The sequence below is a fragment of the Eptatretus burgeri genome, chromosome 8, assembly GCF_056783735.1.
Source record: "Eptatretus burgeri isolate ZD-2024b chromosome 8, Ebu_testis_v1, whole genome shotgun sequence".
In the NCBI taxonomy this organism is placed as follows: Eukaryota; Metazoa; Chordata; class Myxini; order Myxiniformes; family Myxinidae; genus Eptatretus; species Eptatretus burgeri.
Genome location: NC_140968.1, coordinates 30,870,697 through 30,894,696, shown reverse-complemented (window position 1 = coordinate 30,894,696; position 24,000 = coordinate 30,870,697). Strand labels below are relative to the sequence as shown.

The window sequence follows — 24,000 nt, the reverse complement described above, 5'->3', positions numbered from 1 at the left end:
ATCCACGAGTACAATGGCTGCTTCTCAATGACCAGCTTCGGCCACAAGGATGCCTCTGTGCAGGGATGGAACCCAAGCTTCAAGATTCAAGATTCAAGGCCAGGTGTTTCACCGCATCGGCAGCCTCTTACCACCACAGGAAGGCCAGCCCAAGTTCCTCCAGGTGTATTTCTTCGACAGCTTCGCACAGCAGACTGAAATCAGGGGCCATTACGGCCGCCTAAATCAACAGCTTCTCAGGAACTTGACTGAGTGGTTCCAAGACAACAACCACTACGTGCAACAGCTCAAGACCGCCAAAGACATCATAGAAGAGGACAATACTGAAGAACAGAAGATCGTGATCAGAAAGGACAAGAGGCCCCGGGGTCAGCATGAACGGCGATACAACGCCCAGACAGCAGCTGAGGTGGCCATCCTCATGGACAATGAACCAATGGAAAATCGTGACATCGTCATTCGCCTGAAGGACGGCGCCCTCAAGAGGATCTCTCAGCTCCACGCAGCCTATGACCCACTACAGTATCCACTCCTCTTCCCTTACGGCACAGATGGTTACCATATCTACATCTCTGGCAGGAATGGACGCAAGGTGACTCAACACCAATTCTACAGCTGCCACATCATGGTAAGGGATGGCAACTATCTTCTGCAAGGTGCGTGCCTCTTCCAACAATACCTGGTAGATGCCTACTGTAAGATTGAGACTGAGAGACCAGTTCTTGTGCCGTGAACAAAAGGCTCTCAGAGCAGACAGCTTCATCAGCCTAAGAGACTCCATCCTGGCTATTGATGGCGACCCTCGACAAGTCAGCCAAAGAGTAGTACTTCCGGCCACCTACACTGGCGGTCCATGCTACATCCATGAGAGACAGTGACGCCATGGCATATATCCGAAGGATGGGACGGGCTGACTTCTTCATCACCATGACATGTAACCCGCAGTGGCCAGAAATCGTGGACAACCTCCTGCCGGGTCAACAAGCACAGGACAGACCAGATATGGTGGCACGGGTGTTCCGCCAAAAGCACAAGAAGCTGATGGAACTGATTGTGAAGGAGGCTGCCTTTGGCAAGGTGTGCGCTTGGCTGTACAGCATCGAGTACCAGAAGCGAGGCCTACCACACACCCACATACTCACCTGGCAAGACCCATAGTGCAAAATCAGGCCGGAAGAGATCGACTTGGTCATTTCGGCTGAGATTCCCGACAAGGGCAAAGACCCACAGCTTCACAAATTGGTGCTGTCCCACATGATCCATGACCCCTGCGGAGCAATCAACATGAACTCGCCCTGTATGGTGGACCCTGCAGTGCACCAAACCTTTTCCCAAGACATTCCTTCAGTGCACAGAACAAGGCATAGACAGCTATCCCAAGTACCGACGCCGCAAGCCGGAAGGTGGTGGACACACAGGCAACATCAAGATGCTACAGCGAAGCAAATTCATCAATCAAGAGGTGACCAACCAGTGGATCGTCCCGTTCAACCCACTCTTTCTGTGGGAATTTAATTGCCACATCAATGTGGAATTCTACAGCAGCATCAACTCCATCAACTATGTACTCAAAGTATGTCACGAAGGGAACAGACCAGGCAGTTTTTGAGCTGCAGCGAACACATCACATCAATGAGCAACAGACCTACCAGCCGAGAGTGGTGGACGAGATCGCCCTGTTCCAAAATACGAGTTACATGGGCAGCTGTGAGGCAGCCTGGCGCATTCTGGAGCACCCAACGCATGACCACTTTCCACCAGTGGTTGGCTTGGCCGTGCACCTCCAGAACGGACAAAGAGTAATATTCACCGAAGCCAACGCAGTGAACATAGCTCAAGGGCCACCCTCAGCCACCACCCTTACTGCCTTCTTTGAACTATGCAACAATGATATATTCGCCAAAACTCTCAAATATGCTGATGTCCCTGAGTGTTACACTTGGAACCGAAGCACAAAGAAGTGGATACGGCGCAAGAGGGGTGCCCCATTAGACGGAAACGACCCACAAAATGAGATCTGGCAGGCTCCAGCAATCGGCTGCATCTACACCGTCAGTCCAAGGGCATCTACACCTGGCCATGGAGGAGGCACAGTCACTCATTTTCCAGCCAACATGCGAAGTCTCTTGGCGATCATCCTCACAGCCTGTGTCCCCAGCAACCCAACTGACCTATGGACAGACACTGTTCTGCCATCACCTCTCAGAGGATTTCCTCTACCAACACATGCGTCGCGTGAACAATGCAGATGCAGACTACCAATGATGACATTGACAACCAAGCCCTCTCCTGTCTCGAAGACAAGGTCGCTCTGATGGGTGGCCAACCTCTGCAAGTCTACGGCCTCCCTGCACCACAGCATGACACGAACGAGAGGCTTTCCCGAGAATACCAGAGGGAAGTGAGCTATGACCGAGAAGACATGGTGGCGCAGACAGAAAACCTCCAAACCAATCTTACAGACGATCAGCGCACGGTCTACAACACGTTCCTCGAGATTATGCGACAGACCGAGAACCCTAGTAACAGCCACCAAGGCAGCATCATGTTCTTGGATGCCCCAGGTGGCACGGGCAAACGTATCTAATCAATCTCATCCTTGCTAAGATCAGGTCCCAAGGCGAGATTGTGCTGGCAATAGCCTCAAGCGGAATAGCAGCCACTCTCCTCCAAGGTGGCCGAACAATGCACAGCACCTTTAAGGTGCCGCTTGATACGCACAGGATGGACCAGCCAACGTGCAAAATCACCCGCAGCTCAGCCATGTCTAAAGTCCTGAAGGACACATCAGCCATTATAGTAGACGAAGCGCCCATGACCCACAAATCAGTATACGAGGCGATTGACCGCATTCTTCAATATATCACCAGCATCAACAGACCAATGGGTGGCATCCCCACTCTCCTTTGTGGCGACTTCAGGCAAATTCTGCCGGTAGTGAAAAATGGGACAAGGGCAAAGATTGTCAACGTCACTCTCAAGCAATCCCACCTATGGACCAATGTCAAAATCATGAAGCTCACCACCAACATGAGGGCTCACCTTAGTAACGACACTGCAGCTGCTGACTTTGCACACCTGCTTCTGGACATTGGAGAAGGTCGACTCCCTCTTGCTGCTGAGCCTGACACCATCAACATACCACCTACACTTGGAAAGTGTGTTGTCAGACTGAAAGAACTCAAGGCGGAGGTCTACCAAAACTTGGCAGCCAACTCCAACAGGCCGGAGTGGTTAGCACAATGGGTCATCGTCTCTCCACTTAACACCAATGTCAACCACCTCACCACTTGGCTCATGAATGAGTTCCCCGGCGAAGACAAACAGTACAAGTCGGTGGACAGTGCCATGAGCGATGAGGAAGCCATGACCTACCCTGTGGAGTTCCTCAACTCCCTCGAGCTGAAAGGCATGCCACCACACCGACTTAAACTGAAGGTCGGCTCCCCCATCAAGGTTCTAAGGTCCCTGGAGCTACCGAAAACCACCAATGGCACCCGGTGCACAGTCACAAGACTGCACGAGAACGTGATTGAGGCAACCATCTCCTGCGGCCCTTACAAAGGTCAAGTTGTCCTCATACTTAGGATACCACTGACGCCTTCTGATGCTGAACTGCCATTCCAGTTCTGCAGGCTGCAGTTCCCCATTAAGCCTTGCTTTGCCATGACTGTGAACAAGTCACAGGGCCAGACTTTCAAGGCCATAGGAGTTGACCTCTCCGCAAGCTGTTTCTCCCATGGAATGTTTTACGTGGCAGCATCTTGCACTGGCAACTCTGGATTATACTGTTGGGAGCATCATGGCTCCCAACAATCAGACCGGAAATGTAGTGTATCAAGAGGCACTGCAGTAACCACACGAGAAGTTGAGTCTGTTTTAAATTGCAGGATAACATCAGCGGTCAGTATACTCCAATTACCCATTCAACTTGAAATGAACAGTTTCTCATTGCTTATTAACCCCCGAAGTGCACAATTATACCGTCGCTCTTTATCGCACATTTATGTCGCCCTCACACTTGAGGGGTTTAAGTGGTTAACCCAGCATATATATATATATATATATATATATATATATATATATATATATATATATATATATATATATATGTGTGTGTATATATATATATGTATATGTATATATATATGTATATATATATGTATATGTATATGTATATGTATATGTATATATATATGTATATGTATATATATATATGTATGTATATGTATGTATATGTATATATATATATATGTATGTATGTATATGTATGTATATATATATATATATATATATATATATATGTATATATATATGTATGTATGTATGTATGTATGTGTATATATATATGTATGTATATATATATATATATATATATATATATATATATATGTATATATGTATATATATGTATATGTATGTATATATATGTATATGTATGTATATATATATATATGTATATATATGTATATATATATATATATATAGTGGCCTGAAATTCACTTTACCCCTTCCCAGTGAAGCATTGTTCTTGAACTCTTTTAATATACAGGTTTTATTGGACAGTACTTACAATAATGAATTTGTCATTGTATCTGTATGTGCTCCATAATTATTCTGAGTCAGTGTTTCCGCATACCATAGCAGGTGAAGGTACGAGAGCAGAGGGAAAGGGACGGAGGGAATTGCAAGAAATTTATCAGGGGTAAAGTAACTTTCGGGCTACCCTGCATATACATCTCACACACACACACACACACACACACACACACACACACACACACACACACACACACACACACACACACACACACACACACACACACACACACACACACACACACACACACACACACACACACACACACACACACACACACACACCTTGTGGTACTGCCTGGAACAGGTGTACGTTTACCGCTGGCCTTCATGGAGAGAGTAGATCTTGTATTGCAGGATATCCAGAGATCATTTTCTGTTTAATGATTCATTATTAAATTTAGCTTCGTTACCGCATGCTGGTTTGCTGACTACAATTAACGGTGCACCAGAAACAACAAAAGGCTCATAGTGAGAGGTAATCGTGTATGCCGCCACAAACAATGACTCCATCTCAGCTCAAAAACCGTGATTGGCTGAAATTAAATACCGCGATAACGAAATCGGAACAATAGGTAGCCTGTGATTGCTGGAAACCAGTGATATTGGAGGGTTTACTGTATTTAAAAAGAAAGTTTTGAAGAGAAAGAAGTATAGAAAGTTTTGCAAATTTATTGAAAATTAAGTACAGAAAAATATAATTTCCATAAGTATTCAACCCTTTGAGCCAATACTTTGTAGAAGCACCTCTGACAGCAATTACAGCTTCGAGTCTTCTTGGGTATATTGTTGTGGTGCCGGGTTCGGTGGCGAGGACGACCGATAGACGGAGCAATTGGGCCGTCTCCCACCGAACACCAGAATTGAAGGTCGTCACTCCGGACAACTCCAAAGTCGACGGGTCGCTTAATGAACCGTGGATGCCAATATTTCGACCGCGCGGTTCGGGTCTTTTTGTCTGATTCCAATTTACCTAAGCAGCCACGTGATCTGGCTACCGGGAAAATCACACCCTCGGCCGGCTTTGTCCGAACCAAGTCGCTGTTACTGACTCGGATCCGGCGTAACCGAGCGAAAATTACCAAAGCCGCGCCGGTCCAAATGACAATTTACGGCACAATCGGCCACCCTAATTCTCAAGCCAGAACCATACTGGGTCAATGAAAGAAAGCACAGACAATGAACTGGAACATTTAACAGTTATTTATTTCCACTTGTAAGGGGGAGGGAAACACAGAGCAAACAACCACAATATGATGTAGGCAAATGTACAAAGGCAATCACTTAAATGATTTTTACTTAACAGACTGGCCACAGACAGACACACACACACACACACCCAAAAATAAATGGACCTCGTGGGTCTTTATTTGGCCCTTCAGCTCGGGGTGGAAGGCGAGCTGAAGGTCAGAGTCTGGCCGGGTACCTGGCCGCCTTGTGCGGTTTCACAGACTCCAACCCACCACGGTGGGACTCAAACCCACGACCCGGACAGAATCCAACGAGCCCACGATCCTGGCTGCCTCGATCAACAACACGGGCGCAATGGAACACCTCCGCCACGACCACCACCACCACGAGCACCAACACGACCACCGACCACCAAGGTACCCCGAAAAAGACCAGGACCAACACCAGACACATGACGACCAACCAACCAACACTGGATACAGCTCGCGATCCTTCTTATTCCTCCCCCCCCCCGGGCGGGTGGAGGATCTACTCTGAGGTAACTCGCCTCCGGATTGGTCGGTGGACGTCAGGCGATCGGTGTCCTCCCCTCATTGGATGAGGAGAACATTCCATCTGGCTGGGGCGGAGTCGGCCCTGAGGTGATCTCACCCCCGCCTATGTCTGTGGCCTCGAACACATCCGTAATGGCGCCGTGGTGTGAAGTGAATTGATGTAGAAAACTAACTGAAACGAAACTGGCAGCGCACACATGAAATTCCCATTAGACATAAGGGAGGAATTCCAACTATCCACATATACTTAACGAAATAACTAAACTTTAGGTCAACTGTATGTGTGAAGGTGAATGGTTTCCAGATTCTTAACAATATCTGTATCAGCTTTGCACATCTTTTTTTTTTTTTTTTTTTTTTTTTTTTTTTTGTATACCTTGGTCGAGGCTCGTATGAGAGCTAACACACAACTCACAGCAAGGAGGCATGAGACAAGAGGGGTGGGAGTGGAAGGGACAAAACATTGGGGAACAGACACAGGTGAACTGTGGAAGGGAGAGGGATGGGGATGGGACGGGGAACATGGCGAGGAGAAGATGGACATTACAGGGACTTTCAGGAAGGAAAGCAGGAGAATTGAAGGAAGTGGGCATGGGTGGATTATCGGGGGTAGAAAAGATCGAGGATTTGGATGGGGAAGATAAGAGGTGGTGGTGAACAGCTGTTTTGAAAGCCTGGAGGGAAGAATGGGAAAGAATAGAGTGAGGAAGTTTATTCCAAAGGCGGGAAAAAAGAGGAATGAAAGAGTGAAGATGAGCAGTGATTCGTGATTTTGGTAGTTTTACCAGAAGGGGGTTGTTGGCGGTCCTTGAGCGCCCTGTGGAAATGTGGTTGGGACAAATCGCAGAGAGAGCAGGGGGGCAAGGCTGGAGAGGAGTCGGTAGAAGACAGAAAGACCACCGACCAACCTGCGGTGATTGAGTGAGAGGCCCAAAGACTCAGCTTCATTGCGGGAGATGCCAATGATCTTAAAAGCCCTGGTTTCGACAGCGTGAAGTCGAGAAAGGTGGGAGGCAGGAGCACCAGCCCAGAGGGAGAGCAGTACTCCATCAGGCTACGGACAAAAGCTTTGTGTAAGTAGTCAGGAGCTCAAGAGGGCCGAGGAAGGACTTTGCACGACGGAGGATTCCCAGTCGGCGACTGGCTTTTGAGGCAAGGTTGGAAATGTGACTTTCCCAGGAAAGGTCATGGCAGATAGTGAGACCCAGAAGCTTGAAAGAAAAGACTTCTTCCAGAGGATTGTTGAGAAAGTGGATGGGGGGTTTTGTAAACGGTCCTTTCGAAGAGACATAGTGAGAGTGTGAGATTTGTGTGGATTGAAAGACATGTTCCACGTGTTGGACCAGTTTGTGATTTTATCCAGATCTGCAGTGAGCGAAGAAGCTGCTGCTTGCCGGTCTGAGGGATGACAGATGGTACGGCAGAGGGTGGAGTCGTCGGCAAAGAGAAATAGAGGATTTTCCAGAGAGTCCGAGAGATCATTGATGAAAACCAGAAAAAGAACAGGGCCCAGAACGCTACCTTGAGGAACTCCAGCCTGCACAGGAAGAGGGGATGAAAGAACTCCATTTAGGGCCACACGTTGACTGCGACAGGAGAGGAAGTCTGCGAGCCATGAGTGGAGATGGCCTTGAATACCATGGGAAGAGAGTTTGGTGAGTAGGGCAGGGTGCCAGACTGTGTCAAAAGCACGTGATATGTCCAGGGATACGGCTCGGATTTCCTGTCTGGCATTGAGGACCTCCATCCATTGATGGGAGAGCAGTAGCAGCATATCCAGGGTAGAGTGACCTGGTCTGAAACCAAATTGATGATTGGAAATCAAGCCATTGGAGAAGAGGAAGGATTTCATGTCTGAAGCAATGATGGATTCCATAACCTTGCTGATGATTGGGAGAAGGCTGATTGGTCTGTAGTTACAGGGATCTGTTTTTGCACCTTTTTTATGCAGGGCAGTGATGTTAGCAGATTTCCAAGCAGATGGCAGATGACCTTGGGAAAATGAGAGGGTGAATAGAACAGAGAGAGGGTGAGCAAGAGCAGAAGAGCAGGCTTTGAGGACACGTGGGCTGATGCCGTCTGGACCGGTTGCAGAATCTACCTCGAGGTTTGAAAGCAAGCTCTCCACCTTGTCAGGAGAAAAGGATACAGAGTCCAGGGACAGTTGGGTGCGACTGGGTAAAGTGGGTAGAGATAGTGATGGGTTTGGGACACAAGATTTAGCTGCAAACACCGAGTTTAGACATTCAGCTTTATCACGTGTGGAATCAGCAGTGCGGCCATTTGAGGTAAGGGAGGGGATGGAGGGGGAACATACACCAGAAACAGATTTGATTAAACGCCACCAGGATTTTGAGGAGGGAGAGGAGAGATTTGCACATCTGGATTTGGGGAGTTTCTCCCATTCTTCCTATCAGATTTCCTCAAGCTCTGTCAAGTTTGCATATCTCGAGTGTCAGTGAACAGCAATCTTGAAGTCTTTCCATAGATGCTCAACGGGATTCAAGTCTGGGCTTTGGCTGGGCCACTCAAGGACTTTTACGTTCTTCTTCTGAAGCCATTCCAGTGTTGCTTTGGCTGTGTGCTTGGGGTTATTGTCCGGTTGGAATGTAAATCTTGGCCACGGTCTCAGGTCTCTTGCACTCTGAAGCAGGTACTCCTCAAGGATTTGCTTGTATTTGGCTGCAATCATTGTTCCATCCATCTTCCCAAAGTATCCTGCAATTAGAAAAGAATCTTGTGCAATGCAAGCATTATTCTTTTTGTTTGTCTCTCCAATTTTCTCTTAAACCACTCAACCAGTGACCATGTAACCCATATTGTGAAGGTCTGTGTCTAAGGAGTTATGGTTGTGTGTGTTTGTTTGTTTTTTATCATTTAACTTACCCATTCGCTATTTTTTACTAAAAATGGTGGAATCTCATGAGGTTGTGAATTTAATGTATGGAGAAGAACAGGAAGAAAGGGGGAGGAAAGGACAGATAGTTGGGTTTTGCGGGGGTGTGGGGGGGGGTGCAGATAGTTGGGATAGGAAAGTTGAGATGTGTGCAGGGCGTGGTTGACTTGGGGTTGGGTGGGGGGTTGGTGGCAGAGGGGGAAGTTGAGCACTTCGAGTCACATTTTACATTACTTGGAATTTTTGCGGATCTGAGCTTGTGTATAAATAATATCGAATTGGAGAATTTTGTTCCCTCCAAGCACAGCCGAGTGTGTTTTGCTCATTTCAAACGTGATTGCTATGAGAGAAATGCTGACTATCTGGCAAGAATTTGATGCCATGGAGGAATAAACTGACTGAAAACAGATGGCAACTCACATATATTCACCACAGGTAGTCGATCAAACGCTAAACATGGGGAGGAGAATGATGGAACATTTAATCGCCATTAAGGTCAGCCATGGCGGGTTACTAATGCTCACCAGCCATCGGGTTTTTTTATTTTTATTTTTGCTTGGAGAGTCAAGACTCATGGAAGAGCGAGAACACTGAACATCATTGTTGATCGATGCAGTCAGGTTGGTTTCCATCATGCCGTTTCTATGCCTGGTGTTGGCTTAATGGTTAGGGTGGTGGGCTTAGGATCCGAGGATCCTGAGTTCAAATCCCACCTGGCTGTTGAATTAATACCAGGTGGGGTTGACTCTGCCTGTCATCCTTCTGAGGTCGGCAAAATGAGTGCCAGCATGCTGGTATCTTGTGTCGGAGTGGCGACCCGTCCAGAATTGTACCCAATAGCCAAGGAGACTGCTTAGGCAGCACCAACGCTCTGCACAGAGTATGGTCCCAGTGGATGGATGCCGTTTCTCAATAGGAATTTGAAATGCAAATATTGTGCTGTTCCACATAACAATTAGAACGAGAAGGGCACTCGGTAGAGCGCATACCTCCGCCACGCAATGCATGATCCACGGGAACATATCAGGCCCAAAACATTTATGAAATATCTTGCGATACAGTACAATATCGTTTTTGGCCCTATTTCTCAATGGTGATCGAAGAATTACTTAAAAAATTTAATAATTCTCGTATCAATATCCGGATTCGGATCTTCATCAAAATCGAATCAATTCGTCCTTGCCACACACCCAACCTGTCCACCAAGTTTTGTACGAATCCGTTCACAACTTTTTGAGATTTCGTCCTATATATCATTTTTAGCCCGATCTCTCAATGGTGAAGAATCACTTTTAAAATTCTAGAAGTTGGATCCGGATCCGAATCTTCACCAAAATCTAATCAGTTCGTCCTTGTCACACACTGAACTTGTCCACAACTTTTTGAGATATCCTGTACACAAACAGACAAACAAACAAACTGAAAGGAGTGAAAACATAATCTCCTCCACCTTCAGTGGCGGAGGTAACTCGAGGGGGAGCACTCGGGAGAGTGCAAAACCTCCGCCGCCAATACTGCTGGGTCACTCAAGTGAAACTTGTATCTTATTCATTAAATATGATGTCAACAGTGCTGAGAGTTATAGTTCTTTCCTCCAACATTTTTTTTTTGGGGGGGGGGGGGTTGGAAATCACTTAAAACATGTAAAAATGCAAAAAAAAAAAATCGAAATTTTGTTGAAAAACTTTTTTCTCTAACTTTTTTTGGGGGGGGTGTTGGAAATCACTTAAAACATGTAGAAATGCAAAAAAAATTTCTCTTTTTCTTTGGGAGGGGGGTGGAAATCACTTAAAACATGTACAATGCAAAAAAAAAAAATTTTTTTTCTCAAACAATTTTTTTTGGGGGGGGGGGGGTTGGAAATCACTTAAAATATGTAGAAATGCAAAAAAAAAGTGTTTTCTCTAAAAAAAATTTGGGGGGAAACAATTTTTTTGGGGGGGGTTAGAAATCACTTAAAACATGTAGAAATGCAAAAAAATTCCCCTCTATTTTTTGGGGGGGGGTAAAAAAATGTATTGGGGGGTTGGAAATCACTTAAAACATGGAGTAATGCAAATTTTTTTTTTTTTCTCAAACAATTTTTTTGGGGGGGTAGGGTTGGAAATCACTTAAAATATGTAGAAATGCAAAAAAAAAAAAGTGTTTTCTCAAAATTTTTTGGGGGGGTAACAATTTTTTTGGGGGGGTTAGAAATCACTTAAAACATGTAGAAATGCAAAAAAAAAAATTCCCTCTATTTTTTTTGGGGGGGGGGTAAAAAAATTTATTGGGGGGGTTGGAAATCACTTAAAACATGTAGAAATGCAAAAAAAAAAATTTTTTTTTCTCTAGCAATTTTTTTTGAGGGGGGTGGCCAAGTCCAAAATTTAATGGCATGATCCTTGGACCATACCTAACCTCCCCCCCCCCCACCAAGTTTCGTCGAAATCCGTCCAGGAGTTTTTCTGTAATACTGTTCACAAACAAACAAACAAACAAACAAAAACAAACAGAAAGGGGTGAAAACAGTAACCTCCATCCATCTTCGAAGATGGCGGAGGTTAATAAAACATGATTTTCAACTCCAGATATTTGGGTATTTCTACAAGTTCTAAATAAATTATGCAGATCCAGTACGATTCGTCGGTGTTGCCTAGTCACTTGCTGTTTGCATCGACTTTGAATGAAAGATTTTTGGCACTGCCACTTGGTGATCCTTCAAGACAAACTCCTTCTGGAGGCTCACACTGATATAGTTGTGAAGTTCAGCATTCTCGAAAAGGCTATCACAACATTTGCTTTCATTACTTGCTAGAGTAAATACACATTGATTGCATGCTCGAGCCAAGGTTGTAGGTTGGTGCTGACATCACAGGGTCACTTGTTGCACTTCAATTTTCTTATTTCCTGACTTCCAGCATACTTTTCTTTTTGGCAAACTCTTTCATGCTGACATGATATAATAGACCCTTGACTCTACATTCTTGCAAAAATTCCAAAATTGTTTGAATATCCTTATTGGTGGAAGGGGGTGGGGGGTTTTACACATCGCACACATTCCACCTTTCATCCCCTTTCCCACATATTTCCAATCCCGGGCTAACTATACAGTCCATCCCAAGCAGTGGTTTTGGCCAGGGTACCTGGTCACAATGGCCGTCTTTACATGGAAAAAAAACTGGTGGGCAATCCAATTTTAATTTCCCAGCTTATGTTGCAGTATCTTCCTTTGGTATGGTGCAGGTCACAAGTGAAATATATTTCTATTTCCTTGATGCAAATTTCCTTTGTGGTCTTTATTTTTAAGTCTACGTGCCTTTGTACAATGCAGTCATTCAAAAGTAGCCTATGCACAAGGAAAGCAGATGCAGGACTCCACTAGGCCTCTTAGGCCCGTGTCATCTTCCCATTGCCGACAGCCCAGAAACACATTATCCCTGAACCCATTCTTTTACACTTTTTATTATTATTATTTTTACGTTTATTCTTTTTATTAGCCCGTCCCCCGTAGAGAGGAAGGCGGGTTTTTGCAATTACGTGTGTGTGTGCATGCGCGGGCCTTAACTTTTTTGAGCTTTTGTTATCAAATTTTCAACAAAGCTTTATTATGAGAATATGGAAAAGACAAACTAATAATTTAGTTAAAATAATAGTAATAATAATAATTATTATTATCATTTTTCTTGTTATTCTTTGACCCTTTTTTGGGCTTTTTTTTTTTTTTTACTTTTTTTCTTCTTCTCAGCAACCACTTGTCTGATTGAAATATTCTCCATGGGGGGGGGGTCACTCCTACCCTGAAAATTTTGTCAATGATAATTGTGATGTCATAAGTCATGTGGTATGGCAGCCATCTTGGATTATACTCAAAAAAATTAAAACATCTCTAAAACCACTGATCAGACAAATTTTAAACTTGGCACATGAAGTACTACTCCCAGTGGGGAATGGAGGATTGTCAGGATGACATCATCAGTGAAGTGGTAGACCAGCCATAAATGTTTTACTCGAGATCCTTGTTTACCATTGAGATTCAGTGCATATGTCCAGCCCGTAAGATTTTTACCAATTGAGCGTTTGTCATCAAATCTTCAAAAACCTTTACGATGAGATTGTGGAGAACAAGAATGAATAAAATCTTCAATTTTGTTTTTAAAACTGTCGTTATCGTCAAATTTAGTTCAAGTACAAAGCGGACGCGGACGGCCTTTGCATTTTCAGATGCTTTCTAGTTTTTATTTATTTTTCTCCTTGCAAACTTCACATTCCTACTTAACGCAATACAAACGCAAGACAATCGGACGTATCCAATTTACAGGCGTAACAACGCTTATCACACCTGGCTCATTTTGAGTTACCTACCCTACCATTCCAGACAATGTTCCTTTCTATGCCCATTGTTTCCAAATCCAGTTTGAATCACATTGACTGTCCCTGCTGATACAGTGCCTTCAGAAAGTATTCACACCTCTTGACTTTTCCACATTTTGTGTTACAGCGTGAATTTAAAATGGATTAAATAAAAAAATTTAGTCGCCGATCAACACAAAATATTCCCTAATGCCAAAGTGAAAACGTTTTTAGAAATTTATACAAGTTCATTAAAAATGAAAATCTGAAATGTCTTGTGTCAATAAGTATTCAACCCCTTTGCTATGACACTCCACATTGAGCTCAGGTGCATCCAATTTCCTTTGATCATCATTGAGATGTCTCCACAACTTGATTGGAGTCCACCTGTGGTCAATTCAATTGATTGGACACGATTCAGAAAGAAACACACCTTTCTATATAAGATCCCACAGTTGACAGTGCATGTCAGTGCAGAAACTCAACTCTGAAGTCCATGTCCGTATAACTCAGAGAAAGAATTGTAAGGAGGCCCAGATCTGGGAAAGGGTATAAAATAATTTCGTGAGTGTTGAAATTTCCCAACAGCGCAGTGAGCTCCGTCATTAGGAAATGGAAAGAATATGGAACTACACAGACTCTTCCTAGAGCTGGCCGTCCGACCAAACTGAGCAATCGGGCAATAAGGACCTTGTTTATGGAGGTGACAAAGAACCCAATGGTCACTCTACACAGTTCCTTGGCTGAGATGGGAGAACCTGGCAGAAGGACAACAATCTCTGCAACACTTCCCAAATCTTGGTTTTATGAGAGAGTGGCCAGGCAGAATCCACTCCTGAGAAAAAGGCATGTGACAGCACACTTTTAGTTTGAAAAAAGTCATGTGAAAGACTGAAAGCATGAGTCAAAAGATTCTGTGGTCTGATGAGATGAAAATTGAATTATTTCGCCTGAATGCAAAGTGCTATGTCAAGCAGAAACCGAGCCCAGCTCATCACCCATGTAACACCATCCCCACTGTGAAGAATGGTGGTAGCAGCATCATATTATGGGGTGGCTTTTCAGTGGCAGGGACTGAGAGACTTGTAGGGATAGAGGGAACAATGAATGGAGCCAAATACAGAAAAATTCTTCAGGAGAACCTGCTTCAGAGTGCAAAAGACCTTAGACTGTAGCAAAGAATGTATGTTCCAACAGGACAATGACCCCAAGCATTCAGCCAAAGCAACACCAGAATGGTTTCAGAACAAGAACGTGAAAGTCCTTGAGTGGCCCAGCCAAAGTGCAGACTTGAATCCCAATGAGAATCTGTTGAGACTTGAAGGTCGCTGTTCACCGACACTCCCCATCCAAGTTGACAGGGCTTGAGTAAATATGCGAAGAAGAATGGGAGAAAATCCCCAAATCCAGATGTGCAAAGCTGATAGACATACCCAAGAAAACTCGAAGCTGTAAACAAAGTATTGACTCAGGGCTGAATACTTATTGATGCAAGACACTTCAGCTTTTCATTTTTAATTAATTTTTCAATATTTCTCAAAACATGTTTTCATTTTGTCATCATGGGGTATTTTTTGTAGATCAGTGACAATAAAAATTAAACTCAATCCATTTTAAATTCAGGCTGTAATGCTCGCATCAAAACTGCCCATCTTGCATCCTTGGACTTGTTAAATTCATTAAAAAAAAAAACAATTTCCACATTGCCTGTATTTTGGTACCAGTCTGCCTTGTGTCAATTACTACCTCCTCCACTGAAGGTGGACTGAGGTTATGTTTTCAACCCTGTCTGTCTGTCTGTCTGTTTGTGAACAGGATATCTCAAAAAGATGTGGACAGATTCGGATTTAATTTTGTGGACTTGTTGGGTTTGCGACGATGACAAAATGGTTCGATTTTGGTGAGGATCCAAATCCGGATGCGGATCCGAGAAATTATTAGAATATATTTTTTAGTGATTCTTCACTATTGAGTGATGGAGCTAAAAACGAGAGTCAAACCCCTGCTATTCGTAGGTTGCTGAAGAATGCAGCGAATGTCCAATCTCCGAATGTCGGGGCATTGTTTCAATGGAAAATGGGGTGGGGCGGGGGGGTGGTATTGGTTCCTGGTGGTTCTTGATTCATGAGGGAGAAATATATAATCCTGTGGGGAAAAAAAGCCACGAATACGCGAAGCACAGGGCTGCAAATGTCGAAGCCCGTCGCGTTTACAAACCGCGAATAGTGGGGTCCGGCAGCATACAGCACGATATCTGAAAAGTTGTCGACAGATTAGGACGAAAGTTGTTGGACAGGCTGGGTGTGTGACGACGAATTGATTCGATTTTAGTGAAGATCCGAACATGAGATATGAGAATTTTTTCATTTTTCAAGTGATTCCTTCACCTTTGAGAGGTGGGGCCAAAACGGTGTACTGTACAGCATGATATTTCAAAATGTTGAGAGAAGTTGTGACAACTTGGTGGATGATTTAGTTCAGTCATGGGGACAAATTTATTCGATTTTGGTTCAGGTGCAGATCCAGATCCGCCCTATCGGTGGGATACAAAATGTAAACTGTTCAGCCTGGCCAAGGTATGCTCTCGACCGAGTGCCGTTCTCATTTTACAATGTTTTTGCTTTGAAGTTTGGAAGTACAGAATATTGAGGTGAAAGGTAGCAGATCATTACACAAAATTTAGGATGATAGAAATCGGTCTGAACCTTTATTAGTTTGTGGTGATGCCCTGTCGAGGAAATTGTCGTCATCTTCGAAGCAAATGCTGCATCATCCAGCGCCATTACTTTGCCACTCCTTGAAATGTTGATCTATCATCTGAGGTTTTTTTTTTGTCGTTCTTAATGGGATACGCATTGTTATTGGGCCATGCATGGGGTTGGGGTTGCTTGGAGGGTGGAGTTGGTGTTAAACAGAACACAAAATGGAGAAAAAGAAGAAGAAATAAAAGGGAGAGACGAGTAGAAACATGGAGGAAAGTGTGAGTGTGCTTGATGGAAATGTTTCGTTTCACAAAGCACATTCAAGCTTGCTGTGGTTAACTTTGCGAAAAGACCCAACAAAAAGTGCACCGATGTCAGAAACTATGCTCTCATGCAAAATGATCTACACACCCGTCACAACACCACCTGCTTTGCTACCCCTACATCACCTGATCCACGTATCATGATTCATGACTAACAAGCAGGCAAATCTGGGGGAGGTAACAATAGAGCCCGAGACTTGGATTTCAGCCATGCACTAGCAGGGCAAGCACTACCAATCATATTAATTGTTTATCTTTCTATCAGACAAGCCTTGTTCACAAGCATGGTTATACCCATGCTTTAAAAAACAAATAATGGGGGATATTGTAATTGGCTCCATCTGTCTGCTTCAGTATGATAGACAGACAGACAATCTCCTCCAAAATGGTTGTGCAGAAATAGTAATGTTCACCACGTGGCACGAAGGTGCAAGAGCAGTCTCATTTTTGGCCCCGGCAGGATCAAAAGGTCGAATACCAAAAATGCATTTATCGGCACATTTCTAAACATTCTTTAATCATACCTTATATGTGCAATCAACTTTAGTGGACGCATGTAATATGCAAAGGTTTTTTTGTTTTTGTTGGATTTGTCCTCTGGTTCATGCCCCAGAGGGTGGGCACTTGAGGTCACAGGGGTCAAAACCATGAAAGTTTTCTAACTCAAAATTCGATGGGTCATTCCTGGTGGAACTTTTTGCCTTCTTTTGACTCTGTTTTAGTTGGGAACCATGGGATTTGCGATGGTGCGCCATCGACTTTGCTGTGTAGTTGTGTCTGAGATCAGTAAATGATGAATGAAACTTTGGCTTCAAAAATCTTGATGCTTGCCTTTCCACCGTAAATCCAACAAATCGATGGAAAACTTCCAAAATTGCCAAAGGCCGTTTAATCTCCCCTTTTTTATTATCATTATTTTTGCATGTCGACATGCTGATTGCACCATTGGCTATTTGCACGCTCAACATCTATCCATTGGCATATCTGCTTGAGGCAATTGCTCAGATGTGAACCTCCATCCATCCATTGGGAGCATACTCTGTGCAGAGCATCGGTGTTGCTTAAGCAGACTTCTTGGCTATTGGGCACAATCCTGGACAGGTCGCTACTCCGACACGGTATACTAGCATGCTGGCACTCACTTTGCCGACCTCGGAAGGATGGCAGGTTGTGTTAACCCCACCTGGTGTTAATTCAACAGATGAACGGGATTTGAACTCAGGACCTTAGGATCCCAAGCCCGCCACCTTAACCATGAAGCCAACACCAGGCAAAGATGTGAACCTCAGAGCACATCATGTATTGTGTTTTTGCTTCTGTCCATGATGTGAAGCTTTTCAACAATTTATTGTTTGCAATGGTCAACTGATTTTCATCCCATCATGTTCAAACACATCTATAAGCAGACCGTACTTGCACAGAGTTTTTTTGTACATTTGAGTGGAATGTTATAGCCAGAGAGTTATTGCATATTTTGTAATCACAAATTGTTTGTACTACCGCCATCCCCACCCTTCTCCGCCATTTTCATTTCAGGAATTTGAAAGACACACAAAGGCTTGAACTGTAAAATTTTATGTGCTTAGTTTCTGTCCAACAAGATCAAAGTATAAGATGTTCAAATATTCTATGGAGCAAATTGTTTCAGATTAAGGGTGACAGACTCATAGCGAGAATGAACTTTGGCTTGAGGGGTGTTTTACCCCCACCCCCCTTAGAATGTGCCTCCCTACCCCCCCCAAAGGCATGTCTTTCCTCCCCCCCCCTCCTGAATACCCCAAATATAATTTGTTTATTGTCAAAGTGCCTGGACCTCCTATGTTATCTCCTGTTTTGGTTTATGGCCTTAAAAGCTTTTGCCATTGTGCATAACTGGTTGCCACTGATGGGTGGAGTGTAATGCACATATCCCAAATAAATAAATAAACAAATTCTGCATCACTGAAAGGAGGTCCCCACCCCTCACCCTCCCCCTTCCCCATCAACTCGTGCTTTTACTGCCCCTTCTGAATTTTGCTCGCACCCTACTTCTTTGTTATTTCGAGCTTGGGATCTTGATGGTTCATGTGCAAAAGTTTCAAAAATATTTGAGTGGCACCAGGGTGAGCGAATGAGTGTTATTGTTTTGTGATTTTTTTGAGTTTACGCACTGAAGCATAGTCCTTTTTGGTTGATCAATCGATATAATTGTGTGTTAAATAGTACCATTGAGCTTCTTACCCACCCCCCCCCCCAACCTCCTTTTTCACCTCCACTTCCCTTTTCCATTCCTCACCGATGTGTAATCTGTAGATTGCAGTGGTGTAAATGGGATCTCTAAAGGGTGGAATAAGCTGCGTTTGTTCACTGTAATCTTTTCCTTGCATTCAGAATCAGTTATGTGTACAGAACACCAAAATCTGCAGTCAAAGGTTCTTTGCACTCCGAAGCAGGTTCTCCTCAAGGATTTTCTTGTATTTAGCTCCATTCATTGTTCCTTCTTTCCTTACAAGTCTCCTCGTCTTTGCCACTGAAAAGCATCTCCGTAGCATGATGCTGCCACCAGCATGCTTCACGGTAGGGATGATGTTACATAGTCGATGAGCTGTGATCAGTTTCCGAAAGGACGTAGCGCTTTGCATTCAAGCCAGAGTTCAATTTTCGTCTCATCAGACCACAGAATCTTTTGCCTCATGCTCTGTCTTTCACGTGCCATTTTGCAAACTCCAACTGTGCTGTCATGCGCCTTTTTCTCAGGAGTGGCTTCCATCTGGCCACTCTCCCATAAAGCCGAGATTGTTGTCCTTCCGGCAGGTTCTCCCATCTCGGCCAAATAAATCTGTAGTTCTGTCAGAATGGTCATCTCACTGACCAAGGTCCATCTTGCCCGGTTGCACAGTTTGGTCAGACGGACACCTCTACAAAGAGTCTGGGTACTTTCATATTCTTTCCATTTCCTAATGATGGAGCTCACTGTGCTCTTGGGATATTTCAAGATTCGAGAAATTGTTTTATACCCTTCCCGAGGTCGAATGCCTCCTCAGAATTCTATCGTGGAGTTCTGCGGACAGTTCCTTGGACTTCATGGTGGAATTTCTGCTCTGACATGCACTGTCAACTGTGGGGCCTGATATAGAAAAGCGTATTTCTTTCTAAATCATGTCCAATCAACTGAATTGACCACAGGTGGACTCCAATCAAGTTGTAGAGACATCTCAAGGATGATCAGAGGAAATTGGATGCACCTGAACTCAATGTGGATTGTCGTAGCAAAGGGGCTGAATACTTATTGACGCAAGATATTTCAGATTTTCATTTTTAATGCATTTGTAAAAATGTCTTAAAACATGTTTTCACTTTGTCATTATGGGGTATTTTTGTCAATAAGTGACAAAAATATAAATTTAATCCATTTAAGATTCAGGCTGTAACACAACAAAATGTGAAAAAGTCAAGGGGTGTGAATATTTCTGAAGACACTGTAAATGTTTCAGAACTAAACATATTCAAAATAAAGTCCAATTAATGCAGCGTCGTCCCAAGAAGGAAGCCAGATACAACTAGAAGTGCACTCGGTAGAGCGTATAACTCTCAACGTAATGCCTGATCCACGAGAACATATCGGGCACAATACATTTTTGAAATAACATGCTGTACAGTACAATATCGTTTTTGGCCCAATCTCTCAATGGCGAAGTATTACTTAAAAAATTAGTAATTATCGTATCCAGATCTGGATTCGGATCTTCACCAAAATCGAATCAATTCTTCCTTGTCACACACCCAACATGTCCACCAAGCTTCATCCGACTCCATCCACAACTTTGAGATATCGTGCTATATATAGGTTTCGCCCTTTCTCTCAGTGGTGAAGAATCACTTAAAAAAATTATCAGATCTGGACCGGACCTTCATCAAAATCTAATCAGTTCGTCCTTGTCACACACCAAACCTGTCCCGAAAATTTCATCCGGATCCATCCACAACTTTGAGATATCCTGCACACAAACAGACAAACAGACAGAAAGGGGTGAAAACATAACCACCTCCACCTTCAGTGGCAGAGGTAATAAAACACACACACACACACACACACACACACACACACACACACACACACACACACACACACACACACACACACACACACACACACACACACACACACACACACACACACACACACACACACACACACACACACACACACACACACACACAAAGAGCCTTTCCACAGTAATGGGTAACCATTGTGTTACACACACACACACACACACACACACACAAAGAGCCTTTCCACAGTAATGGGTAACCATTGTGTTACATACATAGTCCACATTAAGTATGTCCAGTTTATCTTGCAAATGAGGGGAAATACAAGACTGACCCCCTCCACTACTGGAATCCAACAGTTAGAAGATAATCTAATCCAACACAATTTATTGATGGGGTGTTCTTCGCGTATAGCGTAGGCTCTCGTAGTGATGATTATAAACGACCTCTGACCGACTCGAAGCCTCTGTAACAAACGTGACTTTGTACCACAATCGGAAAGCCAGATTTTTGTACAGCTTTTACGGCAATATGGACTTACAACTAATGTTATCCTTTGTTACACATTTGTCATTTAGGTTAAGTTATGTTATCACAAAAATAACAAGACCGTATTTTTAGCTGCACCGCGTCGCATTGCGAACACTGGCTCAAGGAGAGCTCCTCGTTGTTGTTGTTGTTGTTGTTGTTGTTCTTCTCCTTCTTCTTCTTCTTCTCCTTCTTCTTCTTCTTCTCCTTCTTCTTCTTCTTCTTCACCTTCTTCTTCACCTTCTTCTTCTTCACCTTCTTCTTCTTCTTCTTCTTCTTCACCTTCATCCTTGTTAAAGGTTGTGCAGCTTGAGCATTTTGTTTCTTTCATGACAAATTGACCGATAGCACAACGATTGTTACTCTGTTTTCAACCCCCCAGCATTCACATTAAAGTATATTTTTGGCACATTCAGGGTGTGGGATATCATAAGTAAAGTCTTTTTACACATATAATCTAAACCAGTCTCAATCAAAAACGTATGTGTTCATATAAAACTATTGGTAAATCTATGTAGTTTTTAATATAACACTTAAGACAAAGATTTATTCCCATCACAGTGAATAAAATTTTATCTCCACGCTTTAATTTTCGGACAATAGCGGTTTTTGCTATAATAATTAGATAGCGACATTTATATACACCTCGAAACATGTTAGTGGTATTCTATGGATACTTTAGTAATTCTGTGATAGCTCCTGAAGATATGACCCTTAAATGTAGCATATTTCTGTGGAACAGTCCATATATCTATATATTTATCTTATTATAATTCATCGTCTGTCTGTCCGTCTGTTCCCAGGTACCGCAAAAAGGGCTGAACCGATCACAATCATTTTTTGGGTGTGTAATCCTGGGACCCCTTGGAGTATAATAGGCATCAACATGACCCCCTTGACGGCTCCCATCGGGAGCGGGTGCGTCTAGTATATATAATTGATCCCTCCCACACTCTAGTCCAAGTAGCTGCATAAAGCAACCCAAAAAGACTTGCGCAAAGTAAGTGCTGACGCTGTTTCGAACCCTTCGCAGAGTTCCTCAACAACTATAAAGATGTTCATACATAGTACACACATGAGAATCCCAATGCTACACACCCCCTCAGCGACTGGACTGGTTTCATCACTTATTGGTGAATCATCAGCAACAGCGTAGACAGCAAGGCATACCAATGAGGCTCTCAAGCATGTACCACGTGCAAACGTCAAAAGCAGTCAATAAATCAATAAAGACCCACCCACATCTCTCACCTGTGACTGGAGGGAATAGCCTATTATCTCTCATCTAATTGATTACACACATATATAATTCTCGCCACGTGGTTGAAAGGTGATTGGCTATTCCCTCCTTTCACAGGAGAGATGTGGGTGGATCTTTCTAAATATATATTTTATACATATGTATATATTATATATATATATATATATATATATATATATATATATATATATATATGTAAGTCGGCAGCGTGTAACTCGTCACTTCGCCTCAGTCGGCAGCGTCAAAAAGTCCCGAATTTATCTCATGTTAAATCTCTTTGAATAAAGGGTCATCTCTAAGTCGTCACTTCGTCTAAGTCGTCAGATGTTGTCCATTCCCACGTAATGGAAACTCAAATAAATTACCACTCCTAACTCGTCACACGGAACTGCTGCCTCATGAGAAGCCCGATTTCGTGGAATCGTGATGCTCGCTCATTGGTGTACACCGCCAGTGATAGGCTATTTATAACTGCGTACACACGTTGATCGCACTGCAGGCAGGACAATGGCGACCTAAGCGTAAGCTTACAACTAAAACCTACCAAGAAAAATACGACATTATCCAGTTTTGCGAGGCAAATCCACTGATGACGAAAACAGACATAGCTGAGAAGTTGGACATCAAACGGCAGACATTGAACGATATCTTGAAGAATAAGGGCAAGATATTTGGACAAGTGGAGAAGATCGTGAGGCCAGTGGGAAGTGTGAAATGTGTGTCCTTTGAAGATGTCGATGACGCGCTCATCATCTGGTTTCGGCAAATGTCGGCTCAGCCAAATATTCGGTTTCGGCCAAATATTCGGCCGATACTGTCTTTCGGTGGAGGATTGCCCAGCCAACATCATGGAATACAATGACCGGTTTGAATCCTTTCTCATGCACCAGATGCCCAAAAGTTTGAGGCAGTCAAACATAACGGATTACTTCGCGAAGAAGTAAAGGATCGATCGAGCTTCGTGTTGAAGTCCGATCATGGTTTTATATTGGCTTGTTTTGTACATTACCGCACTCACTTACACATAGGCATTGAGTGGTAATCATCACCACAATGACTGTGTGTCATGTAATTTGTCACCATACCATCACCGATGGTATACGAGTTGTCTTAGAGTTGTTCATTATCTTTATTTTTGATAAACCGATTCATGAATTCCATCTTTGCTTGATCACTTTCCAACTCACCAACTCACCCCCACCTATGCCCCGAGGATTGTGTTTTCCTTTTGGTACAATAGCCAGCTCTCACACATATGTGTCCAGGCCACGCGCGACTTCATCCTTCACCCCACAGTCATCATGAATGTTCGCATACGCGTAAGTCGTCACATTTCTAAGTCGTCACTTTTTTTCTCGGTCCCGATGGTGACGACTTACGCCTAGTCTACTGTATATATATATATGTATATATATATGTATATATATATATATATATATTTTATATACATATATATATATATATATATATATATATATATATATATATATATATATATATATATATATATATATATATATATATATATATATATATTTATACATATATATATATATATATATATATATATATATATATATAT

General features: G+C 43.3%; 1 protein-coding gene across 12 annotated transcripts in view; it reads left to right on the top strand.

Moving 5' to 3' along the window:
* LOC147021446 (ATP-dependent chromatin remodeler CHD8-like) overlaps nucleotides 1-24,000 on the top strand; it is a 228,651-nt gene that overhangs the window by 76,641 nt on the left and 128,010 nt on the right. Inside the window, exon 1 of one of the 12 annotated variants that reach the window (XM_085891391.1) lies at nucleotides 2,685-3,903. The exons of the other annotated variants lie outside the window; for them this stretch is intronic. Coding sequence (XP_085747517.1) covers nucleotides 2,686-3,903 — 1,218 coding nt within the window. The 5' untranslated portion in view covers nucleotide 2,685. Of the gene's footprint in view, nucleotides 1-2,684; nucleotides 3,904-24,000 lie in introns of those variants that run through there. 12 annotated transcript variants of the gene reach the window in all.